This window comes from Ahaetulla prasina, chromosome 6 (genome assembly GCF_028640845.1).
Source record: "Ahaetulla prasina isolate Xishuangbanna chromosome 6, ASM2864084v1, whole genome shotgun sequence".
Taxonomy (NCBI): Eukaryota; Metazoa; Chordata; class Lepidosauria; order Squamata; family Colubridae; genus Ahaetulla; species Ahaetulla prasina.
In genome coordinates this window covers 34,049,644-34,071,767 of record NC_080544.1, presented here as the reverse complement: position 1 = coordinate 34,071,767, position 22,124 = coordinate 34,049,644, and the positions used below count along the sequence as shown (strand labels likewise).

General features: G+C 37.0%; 2 protein-coding genes across 3 annotated transcripts in view; one reads left to right on the top strand and one right to left on the bottom strand.

Moving 5' to 3' along the window:
• PDE6C (phosphodiesterase 6C) overlaps positions 1-2,462 on the top strand; it is a 42,337-nt gene extending 39,875 nt beyond the window's left edge. The window contains exon 22 of the mRNA XM_058187826.1: positions 2,404-2,462. Within this exon, the coding sequence (XP_058043809.1) occupies positions 2,404-2,462 (59 nt within the window). The remainder of the gene's footprint in view (positions 1-2,403) is intronic.
• Positions 1,217-22,124, bottom strand: part of LOC131200684 (protein FRA10AC1) — a 44,037-nt gene continuing 23,129 nt past the window's right edge. Inside the window, exons 9-14 of one of the 2 annotated variants that reach the window (XM_058187822.1) lie at positions 15,517-15,630; positions 13,814-13,856; positions 11,482-11,609; positions 10,897-10,935; positions 10,447-10,531; positions 1,217-9,581 (exon numbers count right to left, since the gene is read on the bottom strand). In XM_058187822.1, the coding sequence (XP_058043805.1) occupies positions 9,539-9,581; positions 10,447-10,531; positions 10,897-10,935; positions 11,482-11,609; positions 13,814-13,856; positions 15,517-15,630 (452 nt within the window). In that variant the 3' untranslated portion in view covers positions 1,217-9,538. Of the gene's footprint in view, positions 9,582-10,446; positions 10,532-10,896; positions 10,936-11,481; positions 11,610-13,813; positions 13,857-15,516; positions 15,631-20,260; positions 21,938-22,124 lie in introns of those variants that run through there. The other variant, XM_058187823.1, reaches the window with a different exon arrangement.

Here is a 22,124-nt window from a genome sequence, read left to right as displayed (position 1 = left end):
GAAATGTGCTGATTTAGGCAATCCATGGGTACATACAAACATTTCCATAACATTGAGAATTTTTGCTGAGTTTGGAACTTAAGGTACCAAATGTAGTTTTAATTAATATAATTTCATGGTCTGCAGTACATTCCATCAGTTCTTTGCTGTAACAGATTAACCCAGCTATCCTTAGGGATTAGTGTAAATAATGACGAATCATAATGAACAAAATCTAAATATCCCAGGAGTCCACTAAATGAAGAGAGTTTAAATTGGTTTAGACAGAAAATTCTGGAACAATATGAAGCAATAAAGCAGAAAATCAGCCAAAATTCACAATCCCTTGTTTTAAAGTCTCTGCTAGATTGCAGAGAAGGAAGGAAGGAAGGAAGGAAGGAAGGAAGGAAGGAAGGAAGGAAGGAAGGAAGGAAGGAAGGAAGGAAGGAAGGAAGGAAGGAAGGAAAATACTAATTCACTTTGGGGAGAATCCATCTGAATGAAATCCTAATATAGTATATTTTAGAGGGACAGTAAAGCAGCAAATTAAAAAAGAGTCCAGAGAAACCAAACTATAGAAATAAGGTATACCAATTTTGAACCACTGTATTTTTACCGATCATATTTAAATAAAACACAGCTGAAAAATGTTATCTGTTAACCATTTTGAATCAGTCAGCTTTCTAAGTTCAAAAAGTTAAAATTCTAAATTAGTCTAGGTTTAAGGTTGTGGAACTTAAACTATGAAAATAGTATAATTTAATGAGAATGAACTTGCTGAATTAGTTTCAATTTGTGATACTACAGTTTTTTTAATATTTCATTTTTAATTATTATTTTTTTACTGTATCTTGCACGCGTTTGAGGCCATAATCAAGACTATCCTGAAAATGCAGTTGGATCTCTATAACAATGGCTGTAATTTACTTTGACATTTTTCATACTGTTAATGACACTCATAAAAAAATCCAATCGCCCCAATCCAACCAAGGCTTTCCCATAAGTAGCCCTATTTGTTTACTTTGGAAGCATAAATCAGCCACCAGTAAGAAATCATCAATTCACTTATCTCTTTTTGTTATGAGTAGATGTTTTTCTGAAGTACATTATTTCCCTGGGCATGATCTCCAATTATATTTCCACTTGGGTGGTATGTAATTGGTGTTAGATTAAAATGGTAGGCTGGTAGCTGAGTTGGAGAATAGAATGGAATAGAACAGAACAGAACAGAATAAAATAGAACAGAATTTTTTTTTTATTGGCCAAGTGTGATTGGACACACAAGGAATATATCTTGGTGCATATGCTCTCATGGTACATAAAAGAAAAGATACGTTCATCAAGAATTTTAAGGAACAACACTTAATGATAGTCATAGGGTACAAATAAGCAACCAGGAAACAATCAATATAAATATAAATCGTAAGGATACAAGAAACAAAGAATATAGAAATTCAACACTAGCATTGTCCAGGGCTCACCATCAAATCCTCCTCCCCCATTTTTGTGGAACATCTAACAATCTTTCTGAGAAAGGCTGATATGTACTATAAGTACTATTTTGATAGCTTCCATACTACATATTCCGTCCTTCAACCACTGAGCAGCAGGTTCTATGCAGCTGCTAAAGTTAATGCCCCGTATATACGTTAGTTATCTAAAGTACAAAGGTTTATTTTCTGGTTGTTGGTTTGAACCCCACAGAATAACCATAGGCTACCCACACCTGATAAGGCCCAAATAGGAGGAAACCAGTAATGTAGTGCTTCTTGCTATTAATGTAATTATGTTCTGCAATGCATACTCTTTAAAAATAAATAAAATACAGCTGAATGGACCATTACAACAGGAAGTTTGGGAGAAAAATAGATAAGTAAAGCACCTCAAAATTCAAGTGAAAATTATACTGTTAATTATACTTCAGCATTTCAGCAGGTAGGTCATGGATCAAGTTTCCATACAGATGAAAAGGAACAAAAATAACATAGTAACATGGTGATCCCCAGTTTTCAAATTTAAGTTTAATTGTAATGTTGGTAATGCTAATGTAAGTAAATCAGAAAAGAACTATTTATCATGAAAAAAAATCATAACAAATACAATCTGGTGTAATCATTTCAAATCAACTAAGAGAAAAGCTTATATTGGTCAAGTACTAAATAGGATTATATTGTCCTATCACTTACTTTTATGTTCCAAAATGTCCGTTGAGACATGTTGCATTATGTTTTATACATCTGATAATTAACCATTGGTTACAGTGGAAAAATTGCACCAGAGTGCATTCAATGTTGTCAGAAGTGAAAATGGGTTGAACTTTCAAATGATAAATGATTCTTTCTGATGCTAAGGTAGATACCAATAAGCCATTTCAAAAATTAAAATGCCTGCATATTTATGCCTATTTTTTTTGCATTTTATTAGAAGATGATGGAAATGCAGAATCAGCAGATGGCAAATCAAAAACATGTGTAATTTTATAATTAAATACAAGAGGATTTCTACTAAAATCAAGAAATCTATCAACATTTTCCGTGAGGTCAAGGATTTCTGTCAATCTAATGGAGCATAAACTGTTCAGTCTTTATTCATCTACAATGGAAGTGGAACATTTCCAGCAAAGGAAAGTGGAACATTTTAAAGAAATGGATAACCTGAGATTACTTTGTCCAAAGTGATTATGGTCTATTCTCAATTAACAGTCTTTATTTAATATATTAAACCCTGTGAACTTTCAGGAAACTATAATTTTACACAACTTTCACTTAATTTCATATGATAAAAATTCTGTATTGCACAATACAGAGCAATGTAATTGTAGCACTGTAATTATTAATGCACAGAAGTAAGTTTTATATTATGTTTAGTTAATTCCCCTGGAATAATTGATGTTCTTATACTTTTACTATTACCAATAAAGTTATAGCTCATGTCATTTTGAAAGTTCTATTTTTGGCATAAGCTTATGGCTAGAAAGAGGCTTACTTCAAAAAATATATCTAAATCCAGCAAAAGGATTCTAATACAGAGTGTTCAATTTACGACCATCATTGAGCCTCGAATTATGGTTGTAAGTCATTGTAGTCGTAAATCGAGGCATCACACAATCAGACCTGATTTTTCAATATTTTTTTCGCAGCGGTTGTTAACAGTGTGATTGTTAAGTGAATCCATTTTTCACAATCGGCATTTTTGCCAAAAACTGGAAGGAATGTCAGAAACTGTTAAAAAACATTGCAAACCATGGTTATGTAAGTGGGGGATGCTGCAAAGAAGCCATAAAAGTATTTTGGGTGATTTTTCAGTTTAGCCTACAAATGTTGTATTGACTCAGGCAAATGAATTAAATCTTTTATAATTATATCTACTGTATATAATTGTCTCTTTGATAGTAACTACACATTATTTCCACATTAAGGGTGTTTAAAACAATCCAAATGGAAAATTACTGGTACAAGCTGGAAGTTTTTCAATGGTAGATTTGTCTTTCCCAAAACTAAAAAGAATGGGAAAACCTGCTAACCGTTATTAGCTGCCTGCTCGTGAAATCTAAGGCCATGAAATCCAATAACGGATTTTTATGTCTCCATATTGATTGAATTCATCACCCAATCTAAATGGATGGATCATTTTCAGAGACAGTTTAAGACAACTTAGGGCAATGGAGAGAAATTCCACTACGATCGGCTCTGTAATAAGTCTCCCAGTATAAACAAGATTACAGAAATGATAAGACTACCCAAGCAAGGTAATACCTAAAAGTTCTGCCATTTTGTTTTTCTATCTTGAAATATAGAACATGTCCTTTAGAATAAGGATGGAAGTATTTCCCCCTTTCATGAAGGTCAGCTAAATGTTTCCTGTATATTTTAAAGATAATGACCATGGGTAACCAAATTCTGTTCCATTAATTTGTTGCTGTTGTAGTTCTATACTTATTTCATTCGTTCATTCCTTTATTTGTAAGCTGCCTCATCTAATGATTCTAGGTGGCTGGGACAAGATAACTGTATAATGTAGAATTAAAATGCAACCAAGATACAAATATCCACGTTTTTCATTACAAAATATAGATACAAGAGGCTATTTGCTCATACATGATTGAATTAGATCAGCAGGTGCAGATCAGAGGTGGGTTTCAGCAGGTTCTGACCACTTCTGGAGAACCGGTAGTGGAAATTTTGAGTAGTTTGGAGAATCGGTAGTAAAAATTCTGACTGGCCCCGCCCCCATCTATTCTCTGCCTCCCAAGTCACAGCTGATTGGGAGGAAATGGGGATTTTCCAGTAACCTTCCCCTGGAGTGGGGAGGGAATAGAGATTTTACAGTATCCTTCCCCTGGAGTGAGGTGGGAATGGAGATTTTACAGTATTCTTCCTCTGCCACGCCAACCAAGCCACACCCACAGAACAGGTAGTAAAAAAAACACTACAAAGTTCTACCAAAAAGTTAGCCTCCAAAACAGACAGATGTTTAATAGGGTTTGGATGAGCAGCTATTGCAAATAGCTCTTGTAAAGCTCTTGAGAGACCAGTTAGATAGATGTAAACAGGCTGCCGCTTATTGGATCTGACTACCATCTTGCAACGTGTCATAGAATTAACCTTTAAATCCATCTTCTTATGTAAAGAATCCCTCAAAGAAGACTACCTTTCTTTGCCATTTGAGGACATCCTAGTATAGCCTTGCTTCACCCTTACTTCTGTATGCATGATCTGTGAAAAATGCAGTTTATTTTAAGTAGCACTTTGAGAGTCAGTCCTTTGAGAATCTGGGTGAGGAAACAAAGTCCGCAATGCCACTTTACTTCTTGTAGGGTATATAACACATCAACCGTTTGCCAGGGTTTCTCTCTGCTCCTTCTTACCCCATACAGAATCAAAGCAAAGTTATTCTCAAGTCTATTTCTCACCCTCACTCCCTTCTTAGGACTAAAATATCATTTACTGGCTTGTTAATCTGCTAAGAGCTCATCAATAGCCAACGTTATCTGTGGTTTTCTCTGCATGGAGTGAGATATTTGAACATTCATCCGCGTTCTGCATTATATAAGAAGGATGGAATCAGGAATCTGATTAGATGGCACATTCAACTGTTAGCTTTTAAAGCAGGGGTAAAATCTAAAAAATTTCCCTACCGGTTCTGTGGGCGTGGCTTAATTGGTGGGCGTGGCTTGGTGGTCAGATGGCTGGGTGGGCGTGGCCAATAACAATAAATAATAAAAATAATAAACAAAGTATAAAAAATAATAAGAGGTACCAAAAACCAACTTTCATACTTTACACACACACAACACAACTGACTCACACACAATGTAAAAGCAGCTGCACTTCACACTTCACAGCCACAAAAAGCTCAAAAACCAACTTTCACACTTTACACACACACAACACAACACAACTGACACACACACACACATACACAAAATACCACATACAGCTTTCTGAGATTTTGTGTATTTGTGTAGTTAGAGTGAAACACTACAGAAACACACCAAATCTCAGAAAGCTGCACAAATATTTTATTTTATTATTAAGGTTTGTGGACTTCAAATCCCAGAGTTCCTCAGCCAGCCAAGCCAGCCAGCATTAGTTACTCAGTGATGAAATAGATTAGCTAAATTTAGATTAGTTCTGTCTGGTGCTGAAAGTGAAACTGGGGCTTTCGGGCTGGAAAAAAAGCCATGAGGTTGATCAGTAATCTTAGTGCCTTAGAATCTCTTAAAAGGAGGTTTTCTACATGTTTTCTACAGAAAACATGTTTTTTAAGGTTTTGCTGATGAGGAACACAAGTGAGATCCCCAGAGTAGCCTTTAATTTTTTTTTCTAAGTTTAAAGGCTCTGCCAATCTCAGCTGAGGGGCGGGATCCTCAAAGGCTTTTTTTTTTACTTTTAAAGGCATGTTTCGGCTGAAGCAAAACCTTCTTTTAAAAACCCTCTGCTGATGGTGCAGCTCAGCGGGGGGGGGGGGGGGCAGGGCCAGGGATTTTTGCTACCGGTCTTCTGAACCAGCAGCAGCCATCGCTACCGGATCACGCGAGTCAGTCCGAACTGGGAGCATTTCATCCATTTTAAAGTGATAGTCACCTTTCTTTTGAATACCATTTTATGTTCACAGATGTGCCCTATGTTGATTTCAAGTGTAATAAAAGCACTTCATCTCACTTTGCTCAAGATACTAGGGCTGTGTGAAACATTCAAAAGATGGGCTTCACATCAAGGAAAGTACCCCTTAGATTTTGCTGCAGTTGTCAGCTCCACTTTTGCCGAGACATCTTCAATTTGCTATTCTCTCCAGGAAGTCACATGTTTCCAAGGTTTATGCTTGGAAAGGTTTCCAAAGTTTCCAGGAAGGAAACAGTTGTGTCAAGGAACTGCAAACAGGGGCTATGTGATTTGTCCCCTAACCTTCCATGAAGCACTGGTTTGCCTTCAAGACTGAAATGCTGGAGTATTAATCACCCTTTAATGGAAAACTCAAGTACAATGACTGCCAGTACAATGATAGCCAACACAGAGTGGCTGAGAAACCAGAGGAAACAATCAAAAGAAAGAAGCATATTCACCTGAAGAAAAGTGAACAGGAAATATGGTGAATACTGGCAAAAAAAGGTACTGGTATTTATACACTTATTTATAGATTTTTTTTAAAAAGGTTGATGAAACTAACTACGATTGTTTATTACTATTATTAGGGAACTGCAGGCTAAAACATATGAAGAACGGTTACAGGAAGTGGGCATGGCTAGTCTAGTGAAGAGAAGGACCAGGGGAGACATGATAGCCATCTTCCAATACTTGAGGGGCTGCCACAGAGAGGAAGGGTTCAAAGCACCTGAAGGCCAGATAAGGAATAATGAATGGAAACTGTTGAAGGAGAGATTCAACCTGGAAATAAGGAGAAATTTTCTGACAGTGAGAACAGTCAACCAATGGAACAGAAGTTGCCTTCAGAAGTTGTGGGAGCTTCATCACTGGAAGCTTTCAAAAAGAGACTGGACTACCATATGTCAGAAATGGTGTAGGGTCTCCTGCTTGGGCAAGGGTTTGGACTACATGATCTATAAGGTCCTGTCCAACTCTGTTATCCTTACTTATTTTGTTATTATAATTCACAACATGAAATTGCAGCTTCCATTTCTGGAATTGCTGGTATTGGCCTTCTTATGCACTGAGTTCTTCCCCAAAACCTAGGGTATCATAATGCAGTGTGGCCTTTTGTAATTCACAGAAAGAAAATTTGCAGTGTGCCTATTTTCTAAAAGCTATTTAAGACTTTTTTAAAAATAATTTTTACTGAGTATTTTACATTTTTAAAACCAAAAACATAATAAAAAAAGACAAAAACCGGGAAAAAAAGGAAATACATACACATACATCAAACATTAAAATACAAAATACAAAACAAATATAACATTATATAATATATTACAATTTTCTGCATCGACAGTTTCCTTGCTATTAAATTCAGTCTTTCTAAATAATCCCTTATTCTTGTATAACCATATTCAGCATTTTTATATGTAATTTTGTTATATATACTTACTTCCTGTATATTGACATAGTCAGTATTTTATCCTTACCAATATTCAATACTCTTAAATTTCAGTTAGTCAAAATTTACATTCTTATTACTCATTTCGATTTCTGTTTTCTAGCCACACATAGAATCTGTTCCACATTTTGTAGTAATCCGAATCATCTTTTTCTTTAATCTCCATTGTCATTTTATTCATTGTAGCACATTCGAGGATTTTTTTAATTACTATTTCTTCCGGTGGTGAGTTAATCTGTTTCCACAATTGTGCCAGAGCAATGCTGGCTGCTGTTAATATGTGCAACGTTATATAATACACTTTTTTTTCTTATCAATCATTCCTAGAAGAAACACCTATGGTTTAAAATCAATCTTTCTCAATCTATTTAAGACTTTTGATATGACACCCAGTGTGCAGATAGCCACTGAGACCATCACAGCTAGTTTATGCAGTAATTTTTCCATTTCAATTTGTAGTTCTCAATTCTTTTTTGTTCTTGTCTAATTCTTTATTTTCTATTCTATCTCCTGGTATTGCCACAACAATTATCCACACTTTCTTCTTTTCAACCAGTTAAATCTGTGTGTTAAGTGTCAAGACTGTATCCGTTTTTATTCAGAAATTTCACAATATTTTAACCTGTTTATCTATGATTACTTTTTCAACTATATGAGCCTACCATTTTTCATTACTGGCACTTGATAATTTTTACAGATAGTGCAAATCAATCAGGTTGGTGACAATATTATAGCGTTATTTATAATTAATCTTCTTAGACAAGCCAAGTATAAGATCTACTGTTTCTTCTGCTACTTTGCACAATCTGCACTTCAAATCACTTGATTTTTCATTTCTAGCTTTGATTGAATTAGTTCAAATAGTTTTGTCTTGAGCTGTTGAATTCAAGGCTGGAGACACTTTTATAAATGTTCTAACTGTAAGCCATTGCCAAGTGTTATCTTTATCCAACTTCTCCTCGATCTTTTGTAGAAATTAATCATGTAATGGCATTCTGCTTATTTTTATTACATCATTTCAACATTCCATGTTTTGTTTCCTGTACGTTCAATAAGTTCCTATTTTTAATTTGCATCAATCATTGTTCCTGGTTGTCTTTTACATAATCAGTCAATGAATGCTTTTTCTTCTATGACAATTTGTTTGCCTTGAAATAAACCTCCACCTCTATTTTTGTGAAGAAGGTATAAAATTTATAAGGAAGTAATTTATAGTCAATATTCATTAGTTTTCTTGTTATTTAGTCCCAAATGTCCATTTCAGTTGGTGTCTAGTTAATTATTCCAGCAGTGTTATCACATCACAGCTATGGCTCAGGTATTAATGGCTTTGATGGCGTTTTCACCATTCAATTCTGTCTTTAGCAGTTTTCTCAATCTTTGCATGCATTCTTTACTATTCACATTTTTAACTTGCCCATGCTTGATATTATTCAGATATAAAATGCCTAGATACTTGTAGGTTTCATCCTATTCCTTCTTGATGGTTTGGTCATTTGGCATTTCAATTCTATTTCTGTTTATGATTTTACCCCAATTTATTGTCCCTGTAGTAGATTTATCTAAACCAATTTCCATTTCTACATCTGTGTTAAAAATGCTGACTGTATTTATTAATGACTGGATTTCAATTTCTGGTTCTTTACTAAGCTTCAGATCATCCTTTTACCTTTTTAGCTAACATCAGCTTCTCTAAACTGATCCTTTTTTCATCATCAGTAATACTGAATCTTACTGAAACTCTGAATTACAACTGATAATCATTTTTAAAACTTGGCATGATTAAAAATAAAAACTCCTACCCAAAGTTTTAATTTAAACTGACACTTACGGGTCGATGTGAAAGAGACACAGGATAATTCCTGTTTCCTATTCAAGTAAAAACATATATATTTTAAAAAACATATTTTAAAAAACATATTGTGAATGAAATGTGAAAACCTGTTTTTTATTTACAGATTTTGAGGAACATGAAGAAACAAATTTCAGATTTGGAGATCTCATTTCAGAGAAACAAGTCTTGAAAGTATTCATCAAATTCTTCTTCCCTATAAAATAAAGGAAATACATGAGTTATTGAATCAGAACAAGACTATAGCAGTTTTTATTTATACATGCAGGGAATGCTTTACAGCAAAAGTTCCACATTTGACAAATATACCAGCAAGGGTGTGCTGACAATATTTATCTGTCTAGGCAACTCAAGCTTTAGGGGTTTCTCATTAGGTAAAAATGTATTCACTGCAACCATCCTTTCTATTTCTAGTAAGTAAGTAAGTAAGTATATCCATGAGCAAAAGCAATCCCTGCTCTGGAGATTAAGTAGCAAGGAAGAAGTTTGACAGAGACTTTTGTTCTTTTGAGTTTTCTAGAATTGTGGAGAACGAAGTAAAGGAATCCTAGCACAAATAATTCTGAGAATAAAAAAATGACCCATCCAATCTTCCAGATACAATGAATAATTATGTAGAGTGGCTATAAGGCTCGGATTTATTTTGTACATTCTCAAGCTAAGTGCCTATCTTCCTTCAAAAGTAGTTTTTCTATGAAATCTAATCATCTTAGACAGGCTTACTAAATCACGAAGAAAAAAATACATGTGTTATCAAAGTAAAGAAAACGCATAGTGTTTTTTTAGATGAAAGAATGCAACAAAAGAAAAGAAAAAGGTATTATAGATCAGTTTAGCTGTAAATAGTTACAATTCTATATATAATTATCTAATGCAATTATTCAAGCACATATGTATTTCTCTCGTATTTTTACTTCTCAAAGACACACACACACACACTGTACAGTACCTACATATCGGTACTTTATGTCTGTGTGTGTATAAAAATAAAAAACAATGCTTTTGCGTCCTAATTAAAATTTCTCTTTAGATAAACTTTTAAGGAAGGTCACAGGACAGACCTTGTTTTTTCTTCTGCATCCTTTGGTGGACCCCTCCAGAAATCTGCCTCGGAGGGACCATCTTCCTGATCATCACCATCTGAGTCTGTTAAACAAGATAACAATGTTTAAAATAAAATGATTTTAAGAGCATTTTCCCATTTTGAGCTAGACTTCCTTAACACATTTTTTTAAAGCATAAAAATAAAATGGGTTTCTTTTGAACTATACCTTGTGTTTATTCTGGGAAGTCCGGGGTGGGGTGGGGGAGGGAGGAGGATGGTTTTGGAGGGAGGGGGGAGGGGTTGGAGGGGAGGGGGAAAAGGGGGGTGAAATGGTTCTATAGCAATAGATTTCTTACTTCTATGATGTTTTTCTCCAGATCATTTTTTCCTGCTTCGCATATTTAGATGATTCTACAAGTTTCTTTACTGAACAGAAATGATTTCCTACAATTTTTTTAATACTAACCTTCACCATTTTTGTTCGATTCTTCCAATGACCCTGGACCTAAAAAAAAAAATCATTTCAGAAATAATGAGTTTACATTTGTGTTCCATCAAGTGCACCTCAATTGATGATAACAATAGAACCCAGGGTTTTATAAATCATTGCGGTCATAAGTTGAGGTACTCCGCATGAGCGGATTCGATTTTACAGCTGTTTCTATGATGGTCAAAAAGCAAGTCATCATGGTTGTTAAGCGAATATGCAGTTGTTAAGCAAATCCAGCATATCCAATGGGAGCTTTTTACTTGTAAAGTTGAGCTGGTTTCCAAGTGCTTGAAATACGATCATGTACCGGGGGGAGGGGGGAAGCAGCAGTCATAACTCTGAGGATGGGTCGTAAGTAGCTCTTTTGAAGTTCATCATAACTCTGAATGGTCATTAAGCAACCAGCTGTAAGTCAAGGACTACCTGTATTGTCTTAAATCTAAATTTAAATTGTAACCTCACAGAGTCAGATATCACTATTTTATAAAATGTAAAATGCACCTGTTATTTAGTTAATTGTGAACCCAAAGGGAATCTTAAATCTTGAAATTTTCTTTTTACCTTCATGGACCTTTTTTTTCTTTGCTTTGTGCCCGTGTGGTGAAGATGCTCTTGACTTTTTACCCTTTAAAATTTCCGAGCTTTGTTCTGTACTGTTTTGCTTCTTTCCTGGTTTGACCTCCCTTTTCCTTTATAAGAAGAAATAAATAACATGTCAGTCCAGCTTCAAAAATGTATAAAAATGGGTTAGAACTATAATAGTTTTAATACATATTTGCATATAATAAATTAACCTTCTCTAGATGATAATTTAAATATGATTTTTTTAAACTGCCCAAATTTTGTTTCTAGCCTACACAAAATTAGAATAAGGAATATATACTTTTTTCTGTTTGTATTACAGATAAATGTGACCCAATCTTTCTGCTTTCAAAAAGTATCTGAATTCAATTGAACTGATATGTGCCGAGTTGATTCTAAGCAGAATTTACTGAATTTTAACCTCAAAAATGTCTGGGAATGTTAGCACTTAGTCTTTTGATTAGGAAACAGGAGTCCTGGTATCTATCAATCTGATACCATGTTGGAAAAAAAAGACTGACAATTTATTAACCACAAAGACTATTGTCCTTATACAATTAGAGATTATACACATACAGGCAAGCTTGTGCACTTGTGTATTTCTAGTTCGTGAGCAAGCAATGGCTACCTACACACAGTTTCTCTGACAAATTGGTATTAAAAATACTAATTTGCTTCTTAAACATGGATGGATGAATGAATTGTAATGGTGTTACCAATCAAGTAATGACGCAATAGAAATAAAGGCTCTGCTTATCTTTCAGGTAAATTCTCTACTAGTTTTCCTTAAATTATGCAGCAATAGGTTGGCAATTATGCAGCAATAGGTTGGCAATACAAAACAGGATATGGTGGAAAATGGGCCAGAGTCAGAGGAGGTAGGAGCTCAGAGAGCCAAGGGACAAAGAAGCTTGGGATGTCTGGGAGGCAGGAAGAGGATGGAGGAAGCAATTTGCAGGGTGTATCTAGTAGTTATGCATATATGCTCTTTAGTCTGGCAAAACTTCTATAGACTAGCAACAATTAAAAAATTATTCTGAAGAAACTCTTCATGTTGTTCTTGGTTCCTTGGACTTGACGTAGGCTTAGCTAATGTGGCGTTTTACAGCTGTGATGATGAAGCTTGTAGGTTGGTTTCTGAACATTACGTTACCAGGCTAAGTAACATCTTCAGCGGAGTTTAGGGGATGCTCCTATTCTTCTGGTTATAAGGGCTTCAGGTGTGGGTGTGTCAAGTGAGGGTCTTGTGATGGGTTTTGTGATGAGTCAGGTATGAGTCATCAGTGTTGTGACGGATCTTGTAATAGGGAGGTTACATCAGGTCAAGGACATTGGGAGGGGAACTGCTGGTGGGGGGGGAGTTGCCTGGGTTGGTTGAGGGTCGGTGCTGCCTCTGGTTGGCTGGGAAGTTGATTTGGATTCTGAGGGGTTCATAGGCTGGTTGTAGGTCAATGTGTCTGTTAGTGGAATGTAGGGTGTCAGGCTTTGATGAACTTATGAGCGTGGCGGGTGGTTTTACAACTGTGTTAAAGTACACTTCTTTTACTCATACTAGCTAGGATTATTAAAGTGGTAATCAAACATATCTGGAAATAAAATTTAAATAGTAAATGGTAAAAGTAATAATAACAAAAGGCCAGGTGGCTGGGAATGGTTCATATACTATGCCAATACCTTACATCATCCAAGGTTCTTGTAAAGGACTAAATGCACATGAAGGCCAAGATCAGCTAAAAATTTGATAGGTGTGATTTCATATTTTTGTATATATAAAAATAATATCAAGATCTAAAAACCAAAGGTTAAAGATTATGGCATAAATCAGCAGTGGTGGTCCCAATGGTTATCAACACACTGGGTGTCCTACCAAAAAGCTTGGATGGCAATTAGAAAATCTGGGCATTGACAGAATTTCTGCTTGTCAATTACAAAAGGCCATGTTCATTTATATACTACACTGATATAGTACAACATACACAATGCACATGAAGGCCAACACTAGCTAAAGAACTGGCAGCTGTGATTTCACATGTTTGTGTACATGATAATAATAAATGCCTTGGGTGCAATCCCAAAACATCAGGAGACCCATTTGTAAACATCGGCACTGATAAAATCGCTATTAGTCAATTGCAAAAGGCAGCCTTATTTGCAACCTGAAACAATTCCTTTAATACCATCAAACAACAGCATCCCCTTATCCCAGGTCCTTGGGAAGCACTTGATAGATAGATCAAAATGCCAAATCTAGTCTAAACATCTGGCTGACTGTGTGACAAACCAAAATAATATTCATTGAAAGGTGCATTACCTGTGATGAAAATTTAATTTGAAAGAGCATTCCGGACAGAGTCCTTTAAAAAAGAAAAACATATTTTATTTATATGCACACAGAGACACACACATAGATTGGAAACTGCCTACAAATAGGAGGGATACCAATAACTGTCATTAAATGCATACCTAATTAAAAATTAATATGATTTTGAGAGCCTATATATAGTAGTTAACAGCACTGGAATAGAAAAACCAGGAAACAGAGTTTTAGTCTTGCCTTGGACACAAAGACAGCTGAGTGACATTGGGCCAGCCTCTCTCATTCAGCCCTAGGAAGCAGGCAAGGGCAAATCACTTCCACTAAGCTGGTCAAGAAAACAGCACTGGCTTGTCCAGGGTGTTTTCAGGAGTCAACATTGACTTATCGGAGCACAGTGGCTCAGTAGGTTAGGATGCTGGGCTGACAATCAATAGGCTCGCGTTCAAGACCCAGTTGCTGCCTCATGATTGAGGTGAGTTCCCATCACATGCTCTAGCTCCTGTTGTCCCAACAGTTTGAAAGTGGGCAATTGCAAGTAGAGGGCAACTGCGAGTACATAGATGTGTACTACTTTGGTGGGCAATTTAATGGGGCCATCAAAGGAGCCCAACTGCGTCCCTGGGCAACGGTGATGTCACCATTCAATCCTTTCAACCCAGAAGCACTTTGGGGCTCTCAATATTAATATAGTAGTAACCCTGACTTGAAGGCACATATATACACATATAAATGTTATTTTATACTTTGGGATTGCCATATATAAAATTTCACTTTGCATTTCTATGGGCTAACTAAATAACTCAAATTGAAATAAATCAATAAATTGAAATAAACAATGCAAATCTCTATAGGAGAAAAAAAATCCCTAATGCTAATTTATAACAAAAGTGCGTAAAATCAAGGCTATGGTTTTCCCGGTTGCAATGTATGGCTATGAAAGTTGGACCATAAGAAAGGCTGAGCGCCAAAGAATTGGGGCCTTTGAACTATGGTGCTGGAGAAGACTCCTGTGAGTGAGTCCCTTGGACTGCAAGGTGAACAAACCGGTCAATCCTAGAGAAGATCAATCCTGACTGCTCTTTAGAAGGCCAGATCCTGAAGATAAAAGTCAAATACTTTGGCCACCTAATGAGAAGGAAGGACTCACTGGAGAAGAACCTAATGCTGGGAAAGATTGAGGGCAAAAGAAGAAGGGGACCATAGAGAAGGTGTGCTGGATGGAGTCACTGAAGCAGTAGATGTGAGCTTACAGTAAATGGACTCCAGAGGATGGTAGAGGGCTGGAGGAACGTTGTCCTTGAGGTTGCAATGGGTCGGATACGACTTCGCAACTAACAGCAACAATTTATAACATGGAATCAAAGTTCTTGGGTCATCTTTGGTCAGAATGATTGTGTATCTACTTAGACTGTGTGATGGCTGAAAGTCAGCTGACTAATTAACCTTCCTGATGCCCTTCATTTTCAAACTTTTCCACAAATAAGGAAAAAGTAGCAGTTTGAGCCACATGGGGGTGCAATTTTATGCACCAGAAATTAACTGTCAATCTATCATGAATGGACCTAACTGTACTTTCTTTTGCATATGTTGTAGTTGAATTTCCCTTCATCTATATTTTTAAAACTCCTAATGTTATTTTTCTACACATTTAAGATCCATTGAAAAGGAGATAAATATTGACTACACGACAGACTTACTTAATTTAACAAGTGCATTTTTCTTTTGCCCATGTTCAATATAACCAAAATTCACCTCCCAGCTCTTTAAGCCTTCTTTTTCATCACAGTGTTTGCTTCCACAAGAAAACTGCCCTGGAGAGAAATTGATCAGAACATTAAATTACCAAGATCATAAGAATTTGGTAATATTCTTATATTACCAATTTTTTGGGTAATATTTGATACAATATTTACAAGTAAATAACTTGCTCAGATTTTAAGGGTATTATATTTAAGGATATTATTTAAGGATATTGTATTTATTAAATGCTACAAAGCATTAATAACAGAGAAAAAACTAACACTGATACACTCATATGCATACACTTTAGTCTGATCTCTTTGGTATTTTGCACAGGTGGGGAAAGAAAAAAGAATTAGAAATAAAAGGCATTATATTATTTACAGTTAGTTATAAAAAATGGGGATGAGCCTGTTCCACAGGTGTTTCTGGATAGCTCCCGGCACTATAAATAAGAATACATTGTCAATTCATTTAACTTTTTCACTTTAACACCTTTTTATCTGTTGTTCCAAGGTTGCTGGCACTGCTGTGAGATGGGATATTTTATACAAAACAAGTCTTGTCTGGAAGCACTCTTAAATTCTCCATAATTATTTCCTTAGAGAAACATAATTGCCATATTTACAATGTAGCTTACAATGTAATTTATCAGAAATTAGCTTATTGAAATGTATACAAAATAATAATTTAGCATTCTACCTGCAGGAACAGGCACTTATGACTATGATCCAGATCAGTGCTTCTCAATCAGCTGGATGTGGTAATAGAGAAATAATCTGTCACGGATAACAGAATACGGCTGTATTCGGGTGTGTGTGTGTGTGTGTGTGTGTGTGTGTGTGTGCGTGTCTCTGTTTGTGTGTGTTCCAGCATAACTCTGGAACGTCTGGGCTGCTAAAATGAAAAGGAATGAATTATATCTATAGTGTCAAATCACAGTACTTTTGATAATGATAGTGTGCATTTTGTATTCAAATTCTGTTAAGATACAGCCTCTTGTGCCTTAAAATGGCTTCTAATGTACATCACAATGGAGTTGCCATGGAAACGGCTTCACAATACTCCACAAGGGGGCTCCCTCTCGTAAGGGGGATTGGTTCTTAAAGAAAGAAAGAAAGAAAGAAAGAAAGAAAGAAAGAAAGAAAGAAAGAAAGAAAGAAAGAACCCCTAGGCCCTCAGCTTCAAGCAAAGAGGGCAAATTGTTGGGGGAGGTGCCTGCTAATGCAGATAATTACCTCAAAGGCTGTTCTCTGTAGAACAGCGGTTCTCAACCTGTGGGTCGGGACCCCATTGGGGGTCTAATGATGATTTGCCAGGGGTCGCCTAAGACCATCGGAAATATGGGAAGTATACTTGCGAGTTGAAGAATCGTGCTCCAATGGTTGACTCCACAAGCCAGCTGCAGGCTCTTCAAATCGCTAGCCGAATTCGGCTTCAGGCGCGATGAATTAAAAAAGAGTGAAATCTTTGCTCTGATGTCTCCCTCTCAAGCCAGCTGCAATCACTCCCAATCGCTAGCCTAATTTGGCTTCAGGCGCGATAATTTTAATAGGGGAGGAGTCTCCGCTTTAATGCCTCCGTTCTAAAGGCAATCGCAAGCAGTTCAGATTGTAGCCAATACGGCTTCAGGCGCGATAAATTCAAAACAAAAATAATTTTATGGTTGGGGTCACCACATCGTGGAGAATTGTATTAAAGGGGTCGCAGCACTATAAAGGTTGAGAACCACTGCGTAGAATTTTTCCCTGGCTGTTGGCCAGGGCAATTAGGTCTCTAATTCTCACCACAGTGAGCGATGGCTTTTCCTGTCTAATATAGGATTGGGATAAATAAATACCTGGGCAACGCTGGGTTATCAGCTAGCGCTACATAAAGTACAAGCGATATGCGGCCTCTTGGAGGGATTCATCTGGATGCCTTCAGAATGATGCTAATTTGTATTAAGAGGCTCACCACCAAGCCTTTTTTTTTTTTTAAAGATTAACCTCAGACTGTCCGGCTTAGCTGGATTGACAATATTCTCAGATACTTCCATTCTGCGGTATAAAACCAATTGTAATCCTAAACCTTACACCAAAAGGTACAGAACTAAATCATTTTCCCCCCCACCAAATAACGTTAAGTTCTTGTTAAAAAGAAAAAAATATTGAATCAAAGTCCTGGGTTTTGAATTTCTCCCCACAACAATAACTACAAAGGAATAGTTTATTTTAAGAACCAACAGCAAATGAGTTGTATTATTAACAGATAGCAACCCATACTAATGTGAAAAGCTGTAAGATACATACAAAGTAGAACAACCACATATATTTATTGGCAAACAGTAAGGAAAGAAATATGAACCAAATGATTTTTAGAAAAATACAGTCTTCCTAATTCTAGCAATGGCTTCAGCTGCAGCTCTAGAAGCAACTTTGGGGAAATTCAGCAGAAAGGATTTATTTATGGGATTAGCTGGTTACATTTTTGAGGTGGGAATGTATGAAGGAATTTTGATCAGCTTAGCTAATATCCCAAAACTGATTAACTTTCACTTATAATTATGCAACGTAACATCAGAATATCACATTAGCACAATAACCAATAATCCACAACTAGACATGTAAATAATGCACGTTAATAAAAAGCCCACCCAATAACCCAGAATTAGACATGTAAATAACTGTCAGGATCTGGCAATTACAAAAATATTTGGTCTTTGTGTCTTATTTTTATTTCCTCTCTGGCTGCTCAGAATATATGAACATTGCTTGTTGCTTTAAACAAGCCAGGATTATTTGCTGCAGAAGTAAATTCAGTATGCATTAATGTATTGTGATGTGTGATTGTGATAACACTATTGTAAATTGGACAGTGTGCATTCATATAAAGAATGGTTGCTGGAATTAGGTATGTCTAGCTTAATGAAAAGAAGGACTAGGGATGACATAACAGCAGTGTTCCAATATCTCAGGGGTTGCCACAAAGAAGAGTTGGTCAACCTATTCTCCAAAGCACCTGAGGGTAGGACAAGAAGCAATGGATGGAAACTAATCAAAAAGACAACCAACCTAGAACGAAGGATAAATTTCCTGACAGTTAGAACAATTAACCAGTGGACTAACTTGCCTCCAGAAGTTGTGAATGCTCCAAAACTGGAAGTTTTTAAGAAAGCGTTGGACAATCATTTGTCTGAAATGGTATACGGCTTCCTACCTGAGTAGGGGGTTGGACTAGAAGACCTCCAAGGTCTTCATTCTCCAGCTCTGTCCTTATGTTAAATAGTGAAGTAGATTGGTTTAAACCAGAGACACTGAGATGCAGGTTACTGTTCAATTGTGAAATCCACTAAATCAGGGGTCTCCAACCTTGGAAACCGTAAGCCTGGTGGACTTCAATTCCCAGAATTCTCCAGCCAGCAGAGCTGGCTGGGGAATTCTGGGAGTTGAATCCACCAGGCTTACAGTTTCAAGGTTGAGACCCACTAAATCAGGGTCTCAACCTTGAAACTGTAAGCCTGGTGGACTTCAATTCCCAGAATTCTCCAGCCAGCAGAGCTGGCTGGGAATTCTGGGAGTTGAATCCACCAGGCTTACAGTTTCAAGGTTGAGACCCACTAAATCAGGGTCTCAACCTTGAAACTGTAAGCCTGGTGGACTTCAATTCCCAGAATTCTCCAGCCAGCAGAGCTGGCTGGGAATTCTGGGAGTTGAATCCACCAGGCTTACAGTTTCAAGGTTGAGACCCACTAAATCAGGGTCTCAACCTTGAAACTGTAAGCCTGGTGGACTTCAATTCCCAGAATTCTCCAGCCAGCAGAGCTGGCTGGGGAATTCTGGGAGTTGAAGTCCACCAGGCTTACAGTTTCCAAGGTTGGAGACCCCTGCACTAAATCACCTTAAGGCCAACACTATTATACAAAAAAGCGCAACACAATCCCCCCATGCACCTCTTTTTTGAGTAGCATACATTACAGGTAATCCTTGATTTACCACAGCTTGCTTAGTGACTGTTCAAAGTTACAACAGCGCTAAAAAAAAAAGTGGCTTATGACTGTTTTTCACACGTGTGACTGTTGCAGCATCCCCATGGTCATGTGATCAAAATCCAGATGCTTGGCGGCCGACTCACATTTAAGATGGTTGCCGCATCCTGGGGTCATGTGATCAAAATCCAGATGCTTGGCGGCCGACTCACATTTAAGATGGTTGCCGCATCCTGGGGTCATGTGATCAAAATCCAGATGCTTGGCGGCCGACTCACATTTAAGATGGTTGCCGCATCCTGGGGTCATGTGATCAAAATCCAGATGCTTGGCGGCCGACTCACATTTAAGATGGTTGCCGCATCCTGGGGTCATGTGATCAAAATCCAGATGCTTGGCGGCCGACTCACATTTAAGATGGTTGCCGCATCCTGGGGTCATGTGATCAAAATCCAGATGCTTGGCGGCCGACTCACATTTAAGATGGTTGCCGCATCCTGGGGTCATGTGATCACCTTTGGCAATGTTCTGACAAGCAAAGTCAATAGGGAAGCCAGATTCATTTAACAACTGAGTTATTAAATTAACAATTGCAGTGATTCGCTTAACAATTGTGTCAAGGAAGGTTGTGAAATGGGACAAAACTCACTTAATAAATGGCTCACTTCACAACAGAAATTTTAAGCTGAGGACCACTGCTGTAGAATTTTTCCCTGGCTGTTGGCCAGGGCAATTAGGTCTCTAATTCTCACCACAATGAGCGATGGCTTTTCCTGTCTAATATGGGATTGGGATAAATAAATACCCGGGCAACGCTGGGTTATCAGCTAGCGCTACATAAAGTACAAGCGATATGCGGCCTCTTGGAGGGATTCATCTGGATGCCTTCAGAGTGATGCTAATTTGTATTAAGAGGCTCACCAGCAAGCCTTTTTTTTTTTTTTAAGATTAACCTCAGACTGTCCGGCTTAGCTGGATTGACAATATTCTCAGATACTTCCATTCTGCGGTATAAAACCAATTGTAATCCTAAACCTTACACCAAAAGGTACAGAACTAAATCATTTTTCCCCCACCAAATAACGTTAAGTTCTTGTTAAAAAGAAAAAAATATTGAATCAAAGTCCTGGGTTTTGAATTTCTCCCCACAACAATAACTACAAAGGAATAGTTTATTTTAAGAACCAACAGCAAATGAGTTGTATTATTAACAGATAGCAACCCATACTAATGTGAAAAGCTGTAAGATACATACAAAGTAGAACAACCACATATATTTATTGGCAAACAGTAAGGAAAGAAATATGAACCAAATGATTTTTAGAAAAATACAGTCTTCCTAATTCTAGCAATGGCTTCAGCTGCAGCTCTAGAAGCAACTTTGGGGAAATTCAGCAGAAAGGATTTATTTATGGGATTAGCTGGTTACATTTTTGAGGTGGGAATGTATGAAGGAATTTTGATCAGCTTAGCTAATATCCCAAAACTGATTAACTTTCACCTATAATTATGCAACGTAACATCAGAATATCACATTAGCACAATAACCAATAATCCACAACTAGACATGTAAATAATGCACATTAATAAAAAGCCCACCCAATAACCCAGAATTAGACATGTAAATAACTGTCAGGATCTGGCAATTACAAAAATATTTGGTCTTTGTGTCTTATTTTTATTTCCTCTCTGGCTGCTCAGAATATATGAACATTGCTTGTTGCTTTAAACAAGCCAGGATTATTTGCTGCAGAAGTAAATTCAGTATGCATTAATGTATTGTGATGTGTGATTGTGATAACACTATTGTAAATTGTACAGTGTGCATTCATATTTATTTATTTATTTATTATTTAAATTTGTATACCGCCCTTCTCCCGAAGGACTCAGGGCGGTTCACAGCCAGATAAAATAGACAATAATATTACAATATAAATACTATTAAAATACAATTAAAAAACTTATTCAATTGGCCGAAATTAAAATTTAGAATAAATAATAAAAAACCCATTAAAAAACCCACAAATTTAAAAACTAATCCAGTCCTGCGCAGATAAATAAGTGCGTTTTAAGCTCGCGACGGAAGGTTCGGAGGTCCGGGAGTTGACGAAGTCCTGGGGGGAGTTCGTTCCAGAGGGCGGGAGCCCCCACAGAGAAGGCCCTTCCTCTGGGTGTCGCCAGATGACACTGTCTCGCTGACGGCACCCTGAGGAGTCCCTCTCTGTGAGAGCGCACGGGTCGGTGAGAGGTATTCGGTAGCAGTAGGCGGTCCCGTAAATATAAAGAATGGTTGCTGGAATTAGGTATGTCTAGCTTAATGAAAAGAAGGACTAGGGATGACATAACAGCAGTGTTCCAATATCTCAGGGGTTGCCACAAAGAAGAGTTGGTCAACCTATTCTCCAAAGCACCTGAGGGTAGGACAAGAAGCAATGGATGGAAACTAATCAAAAAGACAACCAACCTAGAACGAAGGATAAATTTCCTGACAGTTAGAACAATTAACCAGTGGACTAACTTGCCTCCAGAAGTTGTGAATGCTCCAAAACTGGAAGTTTTTAAGAAAGCGTTGGACAATCATTTGTCTGAAATGGTATA